Source organism: Opisthocomus hoazin, chromosome 7 (assembly GCF_030867145.1).
Source record: "Opisthocomus hoazin isolate bOpiHoa1 chromosome 7, bOpiHoa1.hap1, whole genome shotgun sequence".
NCBI lineage: Eukaryota > Metazoa > Chordata > Aves > Opisthocomiformes > Opisthocomidae > Opisthocomus > Opisthocomus hoazin.
This window is the reverse complement of record NC_134420.1, coordinates 49,504,232-49,518,484: the sequence shown is the minus strand read 5'-3', so window position 1 is coordinate 49,518,484 and position 14,253 is coordinate 49,504,232. Positions and strand designations below refer to the sequence as shown.

Genomic DNA, 14,253 nt, shown 5'->3' with positions numbered 1-14,253 from the left:
AGAGGCTACTAGAAGCCTGGTTAAGTATCGGGATAACTATCCTTCACACCAAACATTTACCTGCGAGGGACATTCACATCCTCTTGGCCCCATCCAGAGCTTAATCTTTAGTACCAGCTCCAGTGGGGTAACTTCTTAAAAGTCATTCTGCACTAGTCCGAGAACAACAAAATCAGCTTCCACAGCATGAAGTTGGCAAAGACTTGATCGCAATCCACTTAGAGTTGCACTGACATAAAGGGATTGGCATGCAATTGTCCAGGCCCAAAAAATTCTCCCACACCAAACTGATGCGTTGCTAGCACAAGCTCTACAGGGATGCTGCTGAGGAACCTACAAGTGCTGTCACTGTCAGGCTCAGTGGTGGCCCTCCATAAGACCTGCCAACAGCAGGACAGGTCTCCACAGGCCAACGAGTTTTACTAACTCATGCTATGCCTGGGTCTACTTCCTCCTATATCCCAGCTCATTCCCCCTCATGCAGCCAAAGGCTAGTGCTGGCCATGCCACAGAGTCCTCTCGTGTCATGCTGACACACTGCACTTGCCACTGGCTCTGCCAAGCGCAGAGGCTGACTCAGCCAGTCTGGACTGCCAAGCAGGGAGAGCGCAGCTCTGTGCAGCGCCAGCAAACAGGGACCTTTCTGGCTGCCTGGGGCGTGAATTGACAAACCATCAAAACCTGCACGACAGAGGTTAATGAAGTCACAGAGGGACACGGCAAAAGGTCAGGAATTTGCAAAGGCTGCTGCGAACTGCTGCCAAATGACAAGCTGTCCACAGCACCGATAACTCCATAACTTGGGTGTCGCTCAAGAAAGCTACAAGCAGCCCTTCTGCAAACCAGATTTCAAAGGCATGTTGCAGAGACATGGGCAGATGGAAAGTGAAGCTCCAGACTTCAACACATTTATCTCCAGTTTATGCCAGGGCATCAGTGCCACTCACCTGGGATGGGGAGCTACTGCAGAACAGCTCAGCACGTTTAGACAGGAGAGGATGAGAAGCAGCCCACAGAAGTCACTCTGCAAACTATCCCAAATACTCTAAAACTATACTGGTGACATGGATTTTCTGCCAGAGGAATACTAAAGCATGCTGGAGTCCAATGCCACTGATTTCTACCTGGCCCACCGCTGTTTCCAGCTTTAGAGTCCCTCCAGTCTGATAGTCCCTGGAAAGCACCACCCCGTGTACTACAACCACACCAGCGGCATACATCCTACATGCACTAAGAAGAAAAATGACATTAAAGACCTTACTTCAACCACAATATGCAGACTGGTCTAATCTGGCACAAGCCATATTTCCCACTCCAAAGAGGCATTGAGCTGGAACAGCAGAGAGACCCTGGCTACGTACACCATGTGGACTCAGCTAAAACTCTGTGTCGCTCCCAGCTCACAGAATCACAGAATCACAGAATCACAGAATAGTAGGGGTTGGAAGGGACCTCTGTGGGTCATCTAGTCCAACCCCCCCGCCGAAGCAGGGTCACCTACAGCAGGCTGCACAGGACCTTGTCCAGGCGGGTCTTGAATATCTCCAGAGAAGGAGACTCCACAACCTCCCTGGGCAGCCTGTTCCAGTGCTCCGTCACCCTCAGAGAGAAGAAGTTCCTCCTCATGTTCAGACGGAACTTCCTGTGCCTCAGTTTGTGCCCATTACCCCTTGTCCTGTCACTGGGCACCACTGAAAAGAGCTTGGCCCCATCCTCCTGACACCCACCCTTCAGATATTTGTAGGCATTTATAAGGTCCCCTCGCAGCCTTCTCTTCTTCAGGCTGAACAAGCCCAGTTCCCTCAACCTCTCCTCGTAGGGGAGATGTTCCAGTCCCCTCACCATCCTTGTAGCCCTCCGCTGGACTCTCTCCAGTAGCTCTTCATCCTTCTTGAACTGGGGAGCCCAGAACTGGACACAGTACTCCAGATGAGGCCTCACCAGGGTAGTGTAGAGGGGAAGGAGAACCTCCCTCGTCCTGCTGGCCACACTCTTCTTGATGCACCCCAGGATCCCATTGGCCTTCTTGGCAGCCAGGGCACACTGCTGGCTCATAGTTAACCTGTCGTCCACCAGGACACCCAGGTCCCTCTCCGCAGAGCTGCTCTCCAGCAGGTCCACCCCAAGTCTGTACTGGTGCATGAGGTTGTTCCTCCCCAGGTGCAGGACCCTGCACTTGCCCTTGTTGAACCTCATCAGGTTCCTCTCTGCCCAGCTCTCCAGCCTATCCAGGTCACGCTGAATGGCAGCACAGCCTTCTGGTGTATCTACCACACCTCCCAGTTTGGTGTCGTCAGCAAACTTGCTGAGGGTACATTCTAACTCTTCATCCAGGTCGTTGATGAAGAAGTTAAACAAGACTGGGCCCAGTACTGACCCCTGAGGGACACCACTTGTCACCAGCCTCCAACTAGACTCAGCGCCGCTGATGACAACCCTCTGAGTTCTGCCATTCAGCCACTTCTCAATCCACCTCACCGACCACTCGTCCAGCCCACACTTCCTCAGCTTCCCCAGGAGGATATCATGGGAGACTGTGTCGAAAGCCTTGCTGAAGTCAAGGTAGATAACATCCACAGCTCTCCCTTCATCTACCCAGCCAGTCATGTCATCGTAGAAAGCTATCAGATTGGTCAGGCATGATTTCCCCTTGGTGAATCCATGCTGACTACTCCTGATAACCTTCTTTTCTTCCACTTGCTTGATGATGGCCTCCAGGATAAGCTGCTCCATCACCTTTCCCGGGATGGAGGTGAGGCTGACCGGCCTGTAGTTCCCTGGGTCCTCCTTCTTGCCCTTTTTGAAGATTGGAGTGACATTGGCCTTTCTCCAGTCCTCGGGCACCTCTCCAGTCCTCCAGGACCTCTCAAAGATGATGGAGAGTGGCTCAGCAATGACATCCGCCAGCTCCCTCAGTACTCATGGGTGCATTCCATCGGGGCCCATGGATTTGTGGACATCCAGATCGCTTAAGCGATCCCTCACACAGTCCTCCTCGACCAAGGGAAAGTCGTCCTCTTTGTAGGCTTCTTCTCTTACCTCCAGGGCCTGGGATTCCTGAGGGCCAGTCTTAGCACTGAAGACTGAAGCAAAGAAGGCATTCATTATCTCTGCCTTCTCCGCATCCTCCGTCACCAGGACACCCGCCTCATTCAGCAGCGGCCCCACGTTGTCCCTAGCCTTCCTTTTGCTGCTGATGTAGTTGAAGAAGCCCTTCTTGTTGTTTTTGACATCCCTTGCCAGCTTCAATTCCAGGTGAGCCTTGGCCTTCCTCGTCGCATCCCTGCATGCTCTCACTACGTTTCTGTACTCTTCCCAAGTGGCCTGTCCCTCTTTCCACATGCCATGCACCTTTCTCTTCTGCCTGATCTCCGCTAGAAGCTCCTTGTTTAACCATGCAGGTCTCCTGCCTCCTTTGCTCGATTTCTTTCTCAGGGGGATGCATTGCTCCTGTGCATGGAAGAAGTGTTGTTTAAAGAGCGACCAGCGCTCTTGGACCCCCCTGCCTTCGAGAGCCCTGGCCCACGGGATTCCTCCCAGTAGCTCCTTGAAGAGGGCAAAGTCAGCCCTCCTGAGGTCCAGGGTTTTGATCCTGCTTATCGCCCTGCTTCCTCCACGCAGGATCCTGAACTCGACCATTTCATGGTCACTGCAGCCGAGTCTACCTCTGACCTTCACGTCCTCCACCAGTCCCTCCTTGTTTGTTAACACGAGGTCCAGCAGCGCGCCTTTCCTTGTTGGTTCCTCCACCACTTGCATCAGAAAGTTATCATCGATGCTCTGTAGGAACCTCCTGGATTGCGCCTGCCTAGCTGTATGGTCCTCCCAGCTGATGTCAGGGTGGTTGAAGTCCCCCATGAGAACCAGAGCCTGTGACTGTGAGGCTGCTTGCAGCTGCCTGTAGAAGGCTTCATCAACCTCCTCCTCCTGGTCGGGTGGCCTGTAGTATACACCCACCGTAATGTCACCCGTGTGAGCCTGTCCCTTAATTCTAACCCACAAGCTTTCAACTCCTTCTTCACTTGCCCCCAGGCCAAGCTCAATGCATTCCAGTTGCTCCCTCACATATAGAGCAACTCCCCCACCTCTCCTTGTTGACCTGTCTTTCCTAAAGAGTCTGTAGCCATCTATGACAGCATGCCAGTCATGCGAGTTGTCCCACCACGTTTCTGTGATGGCGACCAAGTCGTAGCCGTCCTGCTGTATAATGGCTTCCAGCTCCTCCTGTTTATTGGCCATACTACGTGCATTGGTGTAAACACACTTGAGCTGGGCTGTCAATCTCACCCCTGGCCTTGGCACTCCAAGCCTGGGCTCATCCCTAGTGAGCTGGGCAATATCCCCTTCCCCCTTCGAACCTAGTTTAAAGCCCTCTCAATGAGCCCCGCCAGCTCGTGGCCAAGAATTCTTTTCCCCCTTTGTGATAGCTGAGCTCCACTTGTTGCCAGCAGGCCCGGTGCTGTGTATACCTCCCCATGATCAAAAAAGCCAAAATTTGACCGATGGCACCAGTCTCTGAGCCACCTGTTAACCAAGTGAGTTTTCCTGCCCCTTTCAGTGCTGTCCCCTGCCACTGATGGGATGGAGGAAAACACCACCTGCGCCCCTGATCCCGCAAGCTCAAGGTATTGTAGGGCTGTAGGCTGGAATGAAAGGCACAGCACAAGAATGAGAGGAGCAATGGGGGTGCTTATCTTCCTTCTCACTAGAATGCTTTTTCTATTCATGTTAATTACTGACATCAAAACACAACAATGTGTTTTGCAATGAGATGTATGTTTCTTTGCCCAATTCTTATTTCTTCAGAGATTTGCAAGCCTGATTCATCCCTATTATTTCCCTTCCAACGCACACCTTTTACTTAAGTCCCTCAGCCTTCATGTTACGGCCATTACCAACCAATAACCACGATAAGAAACTACTGCCAGGTCTCTCAGTCTGGGGAGCAGAGAACCAGTGACAGAGCCCAAATGAGTCTCAGCCCTTACACCGAGCACTTGAATCTCTAATGGACATAAGCAAGCACTGGCTGCATGTAGCTACTCTTGTCAAGAGACCTTCTCCATCGGGGAATGCAGGTCCTACAAGAATCTGACCTAATATGCAGTACAGTTTGCTGTTAATAATTTGGTAGAAGGTGTATTGAATTATTAAGCTGACAGCTTGATGGTTTGCTTTACAGCAATGGCTTTGGCAACACTGCTGTGCCTTGCAGAGTTTCCACAGAACACAATCCAGTGCCTTCACCTACCTGTGATTTGAGGAAGTCATACTCCTCTGATCCATATGGGACACTTCGAAGAGAGGTGAGGTAGTCATAGGTGATAACCGCCGTCTGTAAACAAAACCAGAAATGTTGAGCAAGTTCTGCAGTTATCAAAAAACCAAAACTTCTGTTAAGGAGAATGTACGTAGCTTAGGCTCCAAAGTGTAAGCTCCACAGTGAAGTTTACGGTAACTGACTCAGAAGAAATTAAATTTTAAAATATTTCAATTTCAATTAACGTGTAGAAAGCAGTGCAGGGACCTCACTGACTCATTGACATGTAGCTATTAAAAAAAAGCAACACTTGGCACTCCTATACTATCTTCTATTTGAGAAGCTCGAAGCATTTTCATAATCTCTGTACAGCACCTTGCACAGCGGACTCCCATTCTCAGTCAGCCATCTGGGGCTTCCACAGTAAGGTCTGCTGCTAGTAACAGAGGCCATGCAGATCCTGTTTGTGCCACATCAGTTATCCCACACTTTATTTTTTTTTTTCAGTTGTGCATGCCCCATCCCTGGAAGAGTTCAAGGCAAGGCTGGATGGGGCTTTGAGGAACCTGGTCTAGTCAAAGGTGTCCCTGCCCACAGCAGTGGGGTTCGAACTAGACAATCTTTAAGGTCCCCTCCAACCCAAACCATTCCATGATTCTATGATCTTCACACCTCCAACCTGCCTTATGACACTGGTGCACACTGAGCTCAGTCTGGGTCGATGGCTCAACAGGGAGCAGAGCGACTGAAGACAAGCTCACTGATAAGCACAAGCAGCAGTACTTTTGGGGATTCAGCTGCACAAAGGACTAGAGGGCCAAAGGGTCAGATACCTGATTACAAAATAACAATATGGGGATCCAGCTAAAGCTTGTTAGCTAGACATAGCCACAGACAATGGAACTGGATTCCTAAGTGCCTTAATGATTTCTGAAAATGGATCTCGGGTATTTCACAATTTTATCCTATGACTAAAGTTCATCTCTTTCCACAGTCAGAACACCATCAAATGGAACAGAAACATACAGATCGTGTTATCAAGTTTACTTGGAGGGAGAGAAGGGAAGGTACATCTAGATGAGCCTGTCCACTAACCTACCGTTTGAACTTCAAGATCCTTGACATAAAGAACTATTTCCTTAACTCAGATCTAAAGTCAGATTTCGTAAAATCTCCCTACTGAAGCAGTAGCATCCCACGCTGGGACAGGATATTAGTCCCACTTTTCACCACAAACATGCCTAGGAAGGGCATAAAGCACAGTCAAAGTATTGTGAAAGCCAGGGAGAGAAGGGCAACAAATCTGGTTTGAGATGAAGTCGCTGGAACTCACAACAGGCAAACAGTCAAAAGCTCTGAGATGCACCCAAGAGGGGACCAAACTCGGAATCAGTTACAGACAGACACACTCCTTCCCTGTAGAGGTTAGGTTTCTCACACTTCCCATTTTCCAATTGGAAACTGAGCACAGCAAAATTTTTTTCTGGTTTTTCAGGCTCTCTTGCCCCTGGTGAACTCAAGGAGCTGCACAGCTACACAGAGACCCATTCAGAAGAAAAATTTTTCAAAGCATCTTCACAACCTCAAAGAACAACTTTGAAGTGGAGGAAGGTTCAAATCAGCCTTGCATGAAGGCTTGAGTTGGTTCGTATTTTATCTCTGGTCCACGAGGGTAATTATCACCTCCAACTTGAAAAGAAGCAGCTAACAGATTGGCCTGTATTACAGAGGAAGAGAGAATTAATTAAGCGGTTGCTAATTACATCGTAATCTTAAACACTAAATTAGTATTATGATGATCCTGATAGGCAACTCTGACATTGCCAGATCCCTGCTACTGTTTGAGATGTATCCCAGCTACTGCACAGAACGTTCCTTCCACATACCCAAAACAACTGGGATATCCTCAAAGAAATATGGTAAATGCACATCTGTTCCGCCAGGTTTCTAATTTTACCAGAACATACAAACTGTCTGAAACGTGATGCTGTCCATGCCACTGACTTCATTATCATCCAAGACTAGTGCTGTCATTCATGTTACATGTGTGAGACCGAATCTCGGAGACATAAAAAGACCTACAAGATCAACCAGTCTTTCCCTTACAAATGCCAGATTACTTCTCTATCCAGTCTTATCAATCTTGTACCCCGTCCAGTGTTAAATGTCCCAAAGACTTGGGCTTCCACTTGGTATCAATGAATTCTCAACACCTTACGCTCTTCCACCACTCCTAAAACTATCCTTAGATCTTACCAAGTCATGGCACAATGTTGCCTCTGAACAGTTGTCTACCCACACATAAGCAAAAGCCAGTTCCCTAAACTGAGGCTCAAGGAAAGATTTTCTGCTAGTGCCCTTCATGAAGTTCCTAAGGGAAGTCTGCGAAGGAGTACTAAACCAGTATGCTTAAAATAGAAGCAGACTCAAATCTTTCTAATCAAACTCAGACTAAATCTGTCCAGAGTTCTGTAGTTCTAGGTCAGGTTTCTTGACCTCCACGTGTTCTTTTCTCCAGGCTTTTGTTTTGTTTTGTTTGCCACACCATAACCTCTGTCTGCTGCTGCTGAACTTAGCTCCTAAGAATTATGGCCTCTTAATTACAGCCTGCTTTTGCCTGGCTATGGTCCAATGTCTGAATCAAGCATCCAGGTAAGAGGCCTGGGCAGCACTACATTGAAGGACAGACGCTTTAGGCCCATGTAGAGGCCACCAATATCCAAAGTCACTTGTTTGCTACAGAGTTTCAGCTTTCATTTACAAAAAAAGCAAGCCTGAGAAGCTGAGCTTATTAGAAATGAACAGGTCTAACTGCTCTGCTGGCTTCTTCCAGTCCATGGCTAAGGAATGAGAGCAGTTTGGGCTACCAGTGCTCAGAGGAGAGCTGACCTCTGACTTTCCAGCAAGGAGCACACCATAAGCTGGGAAGGCACAGGTCACTGGTGCAGCAGGACTAAAGAATCTCTCAGAAGCAACATAACCATATGCAGTCCTATATATGACAGGGAACACAGAATTCAAAAAAACGCAGAAAATTCTTGTTTGAAAAGTATACAGACACACAGATATAAACTCATGCTGCCATCACCTACAGAATGCCATCACCTGAGCATTGGTAGTTTGTTTTTTGGGCTCACTGCTTGCAGCTATGCGTGCAGAACCCTCTAACGCATTTAAGAGCGGGGCCAGTGAAATGCTTTACAGCCCATGACTTGTGACTTCCCTGAAGGCAGAGGATGTGAAAGTCCAGCATGTCTCTAGATTCACCAACATCTAAAGCAAAGCAAATCTCCTTTCCCCTACTTCCTACTCATCAGCAAAGTAATCTCTCACCATTACTCAAAACACAGCCCAACTGCACAGCTTCATCACTGCACAATTCTCACTCATTTTTGTCTTAAACAAAAGAGACAGCCACAAAAACACTGGCTTCAAGAAAGGCTGAGAAACACTGGTCAAGCAGGCAGAATTCAAGAGCTGATTGGAGAGCCCGAACAGCCTGAACAGCAGACTCCCCTCCAGCCACAATAAGCTGTGTTCCCTCTCCATGCCTCAGTTTCCTTTGCAGTAAAAGGGAGACCCCTGCCACCAGGCAGTGCTGCCTTACGGTCAGGGACAAAGCACAAAGCTTAGCACTTATTAGGTAAGAAGGAAAAATGACAGTTTGTATTTCTGCCCTCACCCTTTCAAAATAATCACTCATTCTTCACAACAGTTCATGGTGCAGCTTGCACATATAAACAGCACGGCACCTGAGCCAACCCACAGAGCTTGTTTCTTATTGCATCTGCCCTCAGGAGCTGACTCTCTGTAAAACTCATTATTGAAGTGCTTAAAAGTCACAGAATATGCAGACAGACAGCTGCTTACCACTGGGGGTCTGTAAATTATGGAGATCGTGGCCTGAAGTGACAGATGTGTAATGCAAGTGAGGTACAGGGAGACTGATACCCCCTCCAGAGTCTCTGCTCTCCTTGTTCCTGGCTGCTCACAGATTCATCAGTGAATATCCTCCAGGAGAACGCAGCAACCTGTTTGGCTGGCAGTCTCCACTCTCAGGTTTTCTGGAGCGGTAATCAACACAAGGGTGAAATAGCGGTGATGCTAGGTAGATGTAGTATTTATTTCATGAATCTGGAAACCAGTTCCATCTCAGAAGCAGATCATCTCCCATCCTCACTTTACCCCTGCTTTGAGAATGATCCTCAAAACACCTACCCTCCTCTTCCCAAATGTCTCACACTAAGGTTCACAGGGCATTGGCTACCATAGCATATCAATGCAACACCCATGATCCTCAAAACAAAATGTTCCAGCACAAAAATTGACATCTCCAGACAACATAGTTTCAGCTAGGTCACTGTTCAAGGCAGCAGGACACCGTACCTCGGTGACTGACCTTGGTCAGCCTGCGTGGGCCCAAAACGAGCCCTTGTTCTCAAGGTCCCACACTATCCCGGAAAGCAGAGACAGTTGACAGTTGGACTTGATGATCTTAAAGGTCTTTTCCAACCTATGATTCTAAGATTCTCTGCAGCCCAGTGTCTCTGTTTCTTTCCAAAATATGCAAACGAAGCTCTATTCCTTATATGCTTTCACCTCTTTTCTCCCCACTGTGTCAACAACTTCAAGAGTTCCCTGTTGACCTTCTAGCCAGCTGCCAACTGCAAATGCAGAGAGGGAATGCAGGAAATCCCAAGTTCTTGTGAACTCCAATTCCCTTACCCACCTAGGAATCTTCCTGCACCCCTAGGGTGAAACTTACTGTGGAAATGGCTCGGCCCACACGAACAACTCCAAAATCATTGGGATCCAGGAACTTGTTTCCATACAGATAGATGCCAGATGCAGCTGCTGCCAATGAGGCAAGTTTCAAGGCCCTTCGTGCCATGACTGACGAACCCTGCTGAGATACAAAACAGCAACTGTAACATCTGAGAAGGAGGTAGTGACCTGATTGCCTACAGCCTCAAGGGACCTTACAATCCGTGTTTTAATTGCTCCCTTTGCTAATGATCCATTGCTAGCACTGCCCCCAGCCAAGAGCTCAAGCAACCATGCAGCAACCGAACGTAAGCTGTTCTGCTCTGGCTCCACTGCCAATTCCTAACTCAACAGTGCCTACAAGCCACAAACCAGAAGTAACTCACTGCTAGACCTTGTGCACCTGCAACCAAACATTTGTTCATGGTCCCGAAGCTTTTACAAGGCGAAACAACAGGTGGACAGAGAGAAGCGAGCATGAGCTCACCGAAAGCCAGTTCTTATCAATCACAGCAATAGGCCACCTCCTCAATGCAAACGTTTTGAAGATATCACAGTGTACGCAGATTGCCAGGGGATAACAGAGGATATAAGAAAGCAGGGTTTAAAAAAAGCTCTTGCAACTTCAAGAGCACCCAAAACTTGTTGGAAGCTCTGCCAGACCAGTTGTGGAATCACCTCACTGCTGATGAGTGGTGGGGGAAGAGGCAACGCAACCCTGGAGGCTGCTGCATGCGACTCGAGCAGCCAGCGGCAGACAGTCGTAATCAGCACAGGGATGGGAGACCTGACCAGAGGGACCAAATGAGATTTGTTTTATCATCATCATCCCTTCCAAGTGCCAGGCAGGGAATGCACTGGCAGAAAGGACATCTGCAGGAACCAACAGCCTAATCCTGGCGCTGGCACAGGACTGGCACAGGCCTGGGGCGAGGCATTTCTCTCCTCGCTCACTTTTTCTCTGGGAGACAACGGTGGGGAAAGAACACATTTCCCACACTAAGCACTTTGGAGCACTGCATTCATTGCTTACAGTATACAAAGTAAACACGTAATTCATTACATGTCTTATATATATTGTGATTCTTTATGTCACTTTAGAGGATTCAGACCTAAAAAAAAAAAAAAAAAAAAATCACAAATCCGGTATATTTTTCTTTCCTTTCCCTTTGGCTGGTATTGCATAGAAAACATGCTTGGCTACTCTTTCTGCTTACGCCACTAATCAAGGCATGCTTCATCTACTCTGCGAGCTCAAGAGCACCCCTGACAGAGCACGGGCTTCTACCCCATCAAGGTGGAGTCCATTAGCCCTCCCACTCTTAGACTTGATGGAGAGACTTTACTGCTTCTCGCTGTGAACCTTTAGAAGGGTCAGTCTGGCCCATGCCTTTTCTCTTGGAAGACTTGTAATCAAAAACCACACGCAGTGACACAGGCCAAGCCTTTCAAAAACAGTTTACAAGAACACAATCAGCAAAATAGGTTAATATAACATGAGACCTTTGTACATGAACCTTAGCTAAACTTTATTATTTCATTTCCTTACAAGCCCTAGGTAATTTTGCAGTAGAACAGCCAAGGTACATTCTGCCAGCGCCAGTCAGAGCTGCCTGCAGCAAACCAGGTCCTTCTCCTGTCAGAAGGGGTAGTTGGCTGACCAGGACTCATCCGAACCGACGATCAGACTCAAGAGAAAATAAACCTGGCCCTTCAACTGCAGCCAAATGAACATGTGCTTCCCAAATAAAAGCTGCCTTCCTCCCCCTGCCTCATTGAAATTCTAGAAATTTGGGGGTTTCCTCTGGCAGGACCAACCTATTCTGTACAGAAGTCTCTTGTATCCTCTGTCACCTTCAAAAAACATTTCCTGCAAAGTGTTTTAATTAAACCATTTCTGCTCCTTGTACGTTTTTGTAAAATTTAATTTATTGGAAAAGTGCATATGGTGACATTGTTTCAACACATAAAATACGCCTTTTTCATTATTTTTTCTTTCACTTTCCTTATTACTAAGGGAACATTCGCTTCAAAGCGAGAAGCAAGCCCATCGGTCCTTGCATCTCACTCCCACCTGGAGCTACAATCTGCAGCTGCCGACACCGGGCCCACTGCCGTACCCGCCAGCCGCACATCCCCAGGAGGAGGCGGGAACTTCGGGTAGCGAATGAACAGGGAGCGCAGCCGAGCTCTTCGGCAGCAAAAGCTCCCGCTTCCACGCTTCACGCGTTGTGCCAATAACACGGGAAGAAGCGACCGCGCTCCGGCATCAGGGACAGGAACGGAATCGCCGGGAACCAGCTGTATTTCAGAGGAGGAGCCCTTCCCGTGCCGGCGAGCCGCCGCAGCACTCCCAGGGCCGCCCCAGAGACCCGCCGGCGCCTCACGCCGCCGCCGCCCGTCACCAAGGCCCCGCGCCGACGAACGGCCCGGCCTCCCGCTCCCCCTCGGCCTCGCTGCGCCGGCGTCTTTGCCTTCCGCGCCGCCCCGCAGGCGGGAGGTGCCCCTTCCTCGCGGAAACCGGCTGCGTGCGGCTCTCCTTCAGCCGCGCCGTGCCCCCCGCCGCCCGAAACCTCCCCGGCCCCGCCGAGCCCTCCGCCCCCGGGGCCTGCGCCCGCAGCAGGCAACCACCGCCTGGGCCCGGGCCCCCTCCGCGCCCCGGCTGGGACCGCCGGGCCGAGGAGCCGGACGCCGCAGCGGCGGGGAGGTGGGGGAGGGCAGCGAGAGCGCGGGCCCCTCCCCGCCGGCCCCTCCCCACCCCGCCGCACCGCGTCGGCCGCTCCGCTCGGCGCAGGGACCCGGCACTTACCGCCCGCCCGGCACCGCCGCACTCCAGCTCCCGCGCGCCCCGCCGCCTGCTCCCCCGCCGCCTCGCACATGGCACGGTCCTGCCCGCGCGGCATGCCGGGACACGTAGGCTCCGGCTGCGGCCGGTCGGCGCGGCGGGACAGCGAGGGGCGAGCCCACCGGGGAGCGGCGGGGGGGGGGCCGGGTTGCTCTGACGCCTCTGCCCCAGCTGCCTCGCCATTACCGGAGAGGGGGTGGGCGGGCAGCGCCGTCCCGTGCAGCGTACGGCAGGGCGACAGACCCTCTGCCTTACCAGCGGGGCGCCCAGCCTGGCACAGGTGCCCGGAAAAGCCGTCTTTGGAAAAAAATCTCAGTTTATGATACTTTAATTGGTTTGCAGCGTTTGGTCAGTGGAAGCCCTGCCGCAGGGAGAAGATGATGTGTGTGTGTATGTACATATATGTATCTCAGAAATCACGAGAGAGGGCGGAAGCACCAAACTCAGCTATTCGGCTGTCCCTTTCTGTACCTACGAGAGGTGCTGGGGGGGCAGTGATGCTTTTGTCGACTCGAAATCAGAACTGCTCCGTAGCAAAGGGTGTGGGTCTGGCCAGGGTGCTAGGAACGCTTCGCTGGCTGAGCCCGGCTGCTGCAAGACCCTCGGACTAGGTACCCCCAGGTGGGTGCAGCCACCGGCGTGGCCGTAGCATCTCTGCTCCCGGTGCTGAGGGAGTGCTGGCACCTGAGCGCTTCAGGCAGCAGCGCTGAACGCTTTCGTCCTGCTCCTGTTGAACACGAAACAATGTCGTCCACCACTCAGCCAGATCCTCAAGCAATGTAAACTGACAGTATAAACTCTGCAGGTACACTTAGCTTCTGGCGTTCGGCGAAATGCACACGTGGCTGCCTAATATCAGCTTATATTAAAGGGTATAATTCCAAACGCCAAAGAAATGTGTATCACAAATATCTCAGAAACTGCTGTTCTCCATCCAAGAGAATGACCCAGTATGACAACTGTGTTCATTAAGAATAAAAGAGCTGTTGGCAACAAGGAAAATAATTGCAGAACAAGAGAAGAAGCTTTCTCTGCAGTTAACCTTTAGCTCCTTAGTATAAGAAATTAAAATGATAACAAATTTTATCTTATTCAAGGTTCAGTGCAAAACCAATCTCTTCACCATAGTCTTCTTCCAATAAAGATTACGATAAAAGACAGAAAGAACAAAGCACAGAACGAAAAAATGTTGCTGAATAATCATAAATATTGTAAGAGATTCATAATCCCTGAGCAAATACCTACTTGAAACTTAGCATTTGTGGTTGAACTTTCTCCTATTATGAAAAGAAGGAAACTCAATGTTGTTTTCGAGTCAGTATCTTTCTGATAAAGAGAACCTGAAATTCAATAACATCGGGGAACACATAGTGGAAAATTCTGT

At 49.8% G+C, this 14,253-nt stretch overlaps 1 protein-coding gene across 4 annotated transcripts in view; it reads right to left on the bottom strand.

Moving 5' to 3' along the window:
* ADCK1 (aarF domain containing kinase 1) overlaps window positions 1-12,865 on the bottom strand; it is a 91,668-nt gene extending 78,803 nt beyond the window's left edge. For 3 of the 4 annotated variants that reach the window (XM_075425722.1, XM_075425724.1, XM_075425725.1), the window contains exons 1-3: window positions 12,834-12,865; window positions 10,026-10,166; window positions 5,252-5,335 (exon numbers count right to left, since the gene is read on the bottom strand). In XM_075425722.1, coding sequence (XP_075281837.1) covers window positions 5,252-5,335; window positions 10,026-10,151 — 210 coding nt within the window. In that variant the 5' untranslated portion in view covers window positions 10,152-10,166; window positions 12,834-12,865. The remainder of the gene's footprint in view (window positions 1-5,251; window positions 5,336-10,025; window positions 10,167-12,833) is intronic. The other variant, XM_075425723.1, reaches the window with a different exon arrangement.
* Window positions 12,866-14,253: the final 1,388 nt, after the last annotated feature.